Raw genomic sequence first — 6,070 nt, 5'->3', positions numbered from 1 at the left:
CTACACTTAATGCCGTATTTTGCTGTTGCATTCTGGCATCTGAAATGTAGGAGAAGCCACTGGAATACTACTGTAGTATTTCACACTGAGCATTGAAAGGAAGCAGTGAACAAGAGGGGAAGCTGGTTTTGTACAGCTAATGTGCGTACATCCCTGTGTCCCTTCAGTAAAGGACAGTTCACTGCCTCCTCCGTTCACCTGTGCTCTTTTAGTCTCTCTCTCGCATTCCTGACTCAATTGTCAATATGTTTTTACAATGCAGCGTTAATAAAACTCAAACGTTAGCTCGTGCAAGCTCATCTCACACGTGCAGTTAAAAAAAACCAAATAACTTGAAAGCATGGGATCCTGCTGCGGCGGCAGGGTTTTTGTGTTGGCAAACTATTTCTCAGAGGTTAACCAGAAGCACGGAGTGTTTGAGAAGGGAACTGTGTGACTTTTACTGCAAACTGAATGCAGACCAAGCTTGGCCTTGATCTAGTCTCGGATTCTGCTACAGCCGGTTGCTTTATCTGGTGACTGCCTAGGGTTCCCGACGAGATGGGAAATAATACGTTGTCTTGTACAACAAGGGCACAGTTCAAGGCAAAAATCAGTTTGGCAAACTTGCGTTCTCACAGAAAGCTTGCGACAGGCTTCCAAAAGCTGGGATGATGCACAGGTGTAGACAGAGAATGAAGCGGAGTCCCAGAAGTGCTAAGGTGAAGAAATGATACAAACCTCTAGGGTTAAGATTTACTTGAAAACAAAAGGGGAAAAAAAATCCGCATCCATGCAGTAAAACAAAAGCATGGGATATAAGGAGGTGTTGAGAATCAAAAACTTGTAAGACCATTACCCTGAAGTCAAAGGCGGGTAGATGAGAAATGCTGGTGGTACTCCCTAAGGCTCCAAGTACCCTGCAGGAGATGAATTCTTCCTCAGTGCCAGGGTGCCACGTTTGCAGCAATGTTTTTCAAATTCAGCATTCAGGTGTAACTGTAATAACCGTGGGATGGGGGGCAAGTCTGCTGAGACTGCCTTTTTGTTGTTGGCAAATACAGCTGTCGGTAACGCTTCCTAATGTCAATTAATGCTCCTCGTGAAAGTCGCTTGAACCATAGGTGATTCTGCAACTGCTGTCCCAGAACTTAATCGACTGCAGAGTTTTCTTTTTGCCCTAAAAAAATTGTCTTGATTTCTAGGATGTTGATGAAATCGGTTCTCCTACAACCTGTGAGTCCGATGACTGCATTATTCCTTCAAGCCAATCTCCGTGTAAGGGGAATGAGCAAGGTAAGTCAGATTATGCGTATCTTGGGCTATGGCCTTTCCTGTAGGAAAATGAAGAGACTCTGAAAATGTCTCAGGGCACCCGCTTTTCCCCAGCAGGATCTGCTGAATCCTCACCTTGTCCTCTCGTTTTTTCTTTTGATAAGCTGGATGGCAATGATGGAGATTCTGCTCGCTCCCTGACAAATCTGTTTTGTAAAGTGCTTTTATCCTGATGTCTACCCTAGCTTTCCTCTTTGCTTTACGGCCCATTCCCAGTAAGATTTGGAAAATTGCTGTATTTGAATCCTGTTATTAGGTTTTTCCCTACTCTTCTCTCCCTGGCTGGTTATCCTGATTATTTCAGCTTTCCTTTATAAATCTTGATTTTTAGGCAGCTCTTTCACTTACCTGTTTTCTCCAGCCTGAGCCATGTATTTCCTGGTGTGGTACTCTCACACCTGAGCCTTACCAGCACTAATTAGCAGGGAGGGAGGAATTCCTAGGTTTCATACAGTCACAACGTATACATTTCCACAGGGAACTTGGTGTTTGTGAGATGCCTTTGGCCAGAGGGTTGATCCCGAGTTCTTATTTTGCCCTTGTTTGTTAAGCGTGGTGATTCCCCTTATCCTTATTTCAATCTGTTTGGCTTTGCAAGGGAAGGGTGCTTTTTAAATTAAACTCTTAAATGCCCCTACGTGCTAGCTATTCTCTACAAAGTTACAGGCATGTGTTATTGTTTGCTCCTTGCGCTCACCGAGGAAACTCCACTCCATACTTTTTGTTTCAGCAGTGAATTATTAACAATTATTTGAATATTATTTTTTTTCCCTCCACCCCCGGTCAACTTTGCCCCTTTTCTTACAGTTCGTTACAGACGCCGTATTTCCCTACTGACACGAGGGAATTTTCAGAAGTTAATATATTAATTTTAAAACATTTATTATTTTTCCTATTGGGAATAACAAGTGATAATAAAAAGAAAATACATTGCCTAAATATTATTTTATTAAGGCAAAATAATGTCTTGGCCTCTACCTGCTCTCTCATCTTCCAAGTATGCACTAGCATGTGCCAGTATGTTTGCAGAAGTTGAGGTCATGTTATTTTATCCTAATTTCCTGGTTTCTCTGTTTTTCCCTTTTAAAAATAGGCAGCGTTCGCTGTTCCAGCCCCATCAGCCCTGGGTTAATTCAGTCCTTGCTAGTCTGAAGAGCTCTGATTTATCTGAGAGTTGCCTTTACATCTTTCCCCAGCTGTGCAAGTTCCTGTCTCCCTTGTGTTTTAATTGTGCTAACAATCTCATCACAACTAATTCTCTTGTTGATGACTGAAATAAAAAGTCACTAAACGTTTTGTCACTGTTTGTCATCTGGTTTTAGTGTTTCCTCCTCTTCTGGTAGCTGTAGCTTCTGGGTTTCCCCCTTGCTGTTACAGGAGGCTTTCCCGGTACTATGGCCTTCCCAGGTGGAGCTCATTTTGCAATTTGGCATTTCTGCCTTCAGGCCTTCATGTTGCTGCTCTGCTTTCCCCTGGTTTCTACTCCCATGGTGATTCCTTGGGTTTCCAGTGAGAGAGAAAGTCATGATGTAGCTGGGTTTGTCTCTTACTCCACTTCTCTCTGGCACATCTGGTCTTAATCTGTCTCTTGAAGAAACCGCCAGCGCTCCCTAGCTTTCGCCTCGCCCTTCCCCTTCAGCCTTGCTTCACATGGGAACTTATTTATCTGCTTTCGGAGCTGGGTGAAGTTTGTTTTCTTGAAGGTCACCCTTTCCCTGCTGTGCCTCCCCTTCTCCGGAGGAGGGGTGGCATGCTCTGTGCTGCCAGCCGCTCTTCTTTCTGCTATCTCCAGCTCTGTATAAAAGACTCCTATTGCTGTGTTTTCCACCTGTTTACAAAGCTGTTGCCATCACATTCCCAAAGATTGCCCAGTGGTATTTGCCTGCTGGGGCCTTTCCCAAGAAGTGGCTTGGCCCTCTGTAAGATCCTGCATTTCTAGGAAGCCGTAGGCTTTTTGTTGTTTCTTAGTGCCGCCTTCATGACTCCTCACGATCTTTTTCCACTGCTGATATTAACAAGAGACTTTTTTTTATTGTGTCCTGTTTCCTAGAAACAACTGGTTCATCCTCATGGCATGTTTTCTGGAGGCTCTTAGGGCCCTTTTTCTGCTCATATTTCTGTAATTCCCAAGAAGCCTCTGTCTATTCGTGAATGCAGTCAAAATACAAGAGCATAAAGCAGTCTAGTACCTAAACTTTTTACATTTAAGGGAAGATATATTCCTAACTAAAACTTTGCTTGGCTTTACTTACCCAGGTCTTTGCTAAGTTAGCCTAAAACCTGCAGCTCGTGTGCTGTAACCTAGCGCTGAGCCTGTCGCTTCCCAGCTGCTCCAGGATGAAGCTATAGGTTCAAGCTGCCTTAGCCAAAATAATGGAAAACGGAGAAACCTCTGCTTGATTAACGCTCTCAATTAATAGCCCAGGAAATGCTAAACTACCGCAGCAGAAATTTCTGTTTGATGTAATCCTTCACAATTCCAGTGTGAGCAGGGAAAGCACGGGATAGCCTGGCTGATGTCCCCTAGGTGGGCTGATGGTGATGACTGCTGGATACCGCTCGGGGATGTAACCTTTCTACCCAGCAGCATCACCAGCTTCCCCATACTCATAATTATAAGTTCTTGTCTATAGAGTTCGGTTTCACCATCACGTGTCACTTTTGAAGTCTCGTTGGTGTTGGAATTTCTGTTTCCCTGTATCAATGTGTTCTGCAACTAAAAAGCATTCTAAACCTCAGTAACTTCACTCGTCTCTTCCAGCATCTCCTTCCAATGCTGTTGTCTACCCCATATTCAGTGCACCCCCTATCAGCAAAAAAAGGTAAGTTAATCTTTGCTAACTCTTTCCAAAAATGATCAGTAGTGTCATAGCTGCAGGAACATTATTAAAAAAAAAAATATATAAAATTGCACTAGTTCTGAACCCAACAGCTTAGCTTGCTCCCAGTCCTTGTAAGGTTTGGGAGTCTGAGGGTGTTTGGGGTTTGTTTTTGTTTAAAGGGATGATGAAAGATGAAATTTGCGTTGGTTTAGAGGGATTCTGGCCTGTGAATAAGGAACTACACACGTACATGCCTGTCGTACGTTTTACTTGGGGATTTGTGCATATTATTAAGCTGATGGGCTTTACTTTTTGAAGTAAAAAGGAAATAATGTTTTTTGGGGGGATTTGTGCATATATTATTAAGCTGATGGGCTTTACTTTTTGAAGTAAAAAGGAAATAATGTTTTTTTTTCTTAGCTGTTGCTAACGATAACAACAATGTTAGAACAAGGAGGGCTGGTTCGGGATCTGTTCATCACCAGGAATGACACAGCCTTGGTCTTCTTTGAGCCACGTAGAGGGGTTTTTATTTATTTATACTACTAACGCGTGTCCTCTGTTTTTTTTTCTTAGCTGTTGCTAACGATAACATTGTTAGAACTTTCAGTCTTTACGGACTGGTTGTTCATCGGGGACCTGCACCTCCTGGCAGCCATAACCACAAATTTTGGGTTGGTACCAGCGTTATCCTGAATTGTCTGTACTCGGGCAGTTTGGCAAGTGCAGTGGCACAGTTCAGCATTGCCCGCTGGCCACATGACGAGCCGGGAGGCATTGCTGTCCCTCACTAGAGTCTAATAAATGGCAGGGGTTTCTGGATATACGGGTTGAGTCCGCCCCATAGACAGCAAACATGCGTGCTCGTGAGGTTACTATGCCTATGTCACCACCCAGCACGGCAGCGACGCCTCTGGCGTGGGCATTCTTGCCCTGTTTGAAGCAACTCTGTGTTGCGAGCAACCTTTTGAGCAAAGTTTGTGTCCATCGGCCACGGTGCGTGAAAATTTGACTTTGTGTTTAACTTGGGTCAGTTAAACTGCGGGTCCCTCGTGGAGAGACACGGGAAAGGCTGATGGGGCAGGCCAGGAGCTCTGCTGAGGCCGGGCTGTGGCTCGTGCAGGAACTGCCAGCTTCTCTCTCTGTCACTCGACCTCCTTAACCAGTTAAGCCTCCAGTGTTCGTTTTGAAACTGTAGAAGTGACTCACTTTTTGGGAAGGCGCTGGCTTAGGAAAGTCGTATGGAGCTAAACGTTTCCAAAGGCTTGTCCACCCGCCTTGGGCTGGTGTTGATGAGTATCTGTGTTCTCTAAACTTAGTGCCAAACTGATCTCTGCCTTCAGGTTTGTTTCTCCTCCGTAGTAACCCTCTCCATGATAGGCTTTTGTAAATAGCACAGTGCCCTGGCTAACGCTGACCAACACCTTTGCCATTAGCACTCCGAGACGTACCCGTGTGCTCTACAGCAATCGCCCGCAGTGCAAAGATCAGGAACTGCACTGACTGGGTGTGGTTTGTATTGTGCTTTTTCTAACCTGAGAAATTTAGTAAGCAGCACTAGGTAGCGGCATGCTCAGAAGTTGTGATCTTGGTGCTGAAGACAAGACAGAAGTTGTGATTAAAAAATGGGTAAAAAGTATTAATGGAGCACCTGCTGCTCTTCCACTTCCCCACGCTCACCCAAGCTGGTCTTTCGTAAGTCTGCTGGGTGATGTTTGATATTCGTGTGATGGGAACGAAGCACAAGTGTGTGACGTTTGCTTTTTGATTCTGTAAAAAGCACAATCTTGATAAATTACTTGCAAGCACTGGGACTCGTGACAGTAGTGTGCCCAGGTGGCCAAGAGGGCCAGCAGCATCCTGGCTTGTCTCAGGAGTGGTGTGGCCAGCAGGAGCAGGGCAGGGAGCGTGCCCCTGTGCTGGGCACTGGGGGG

The 6,070-nt window shown here is 44.8% G+C and overlaps 1 protein-coding gene across 1 annotated transcript in view; it reads left to right on the top strand.

Moving 5' to 3' along the window:
* ESCO2 (establishment of sister chromatid cohesion N-acetyltransferase 2) overlaps positions 1-6,070 on the top strand; it is a 23,473-nt gene that overhangs the window by 7,467 nt on the left and 9,936 nt on the right. Inside the window, exons 4-5 of the mRNA XM_035900733.1 lie at positions 1,185-1,275; positions 4,076-4,136. Of these exons, the coding sequence (XP_035756626.1) occupies positions 1,185-1,275; positions 4,076-4,136 (152 nt within the window). The remainder of the gene's footprint in view (positions 1-1,184; positions 1,276-4,075; positions 4,137-6,070) is intronic.

This window comes from Egretta garzetta, unplaced genomic scaffold (genome assembly GCF_000687185.1).
Source record: "Egretta garzetta isolate BGI_Z169 unplaced genomic scaffold, ASM68718v1 scaffold218, whole genome shotgun sequence".
NCBI classification, from domain to species: domain Eukaryota; kingdom Metazoa; phylum Chordata; class Aves; order Pelecaniformes; family Ardeidae; genus Egretta; species Egretta garzetta.
The sequence above is the reverse complement of the archived record's forward strand: the minus strand, read 5'-3'. Positions and strand labels throughout refer to the sequence as shown.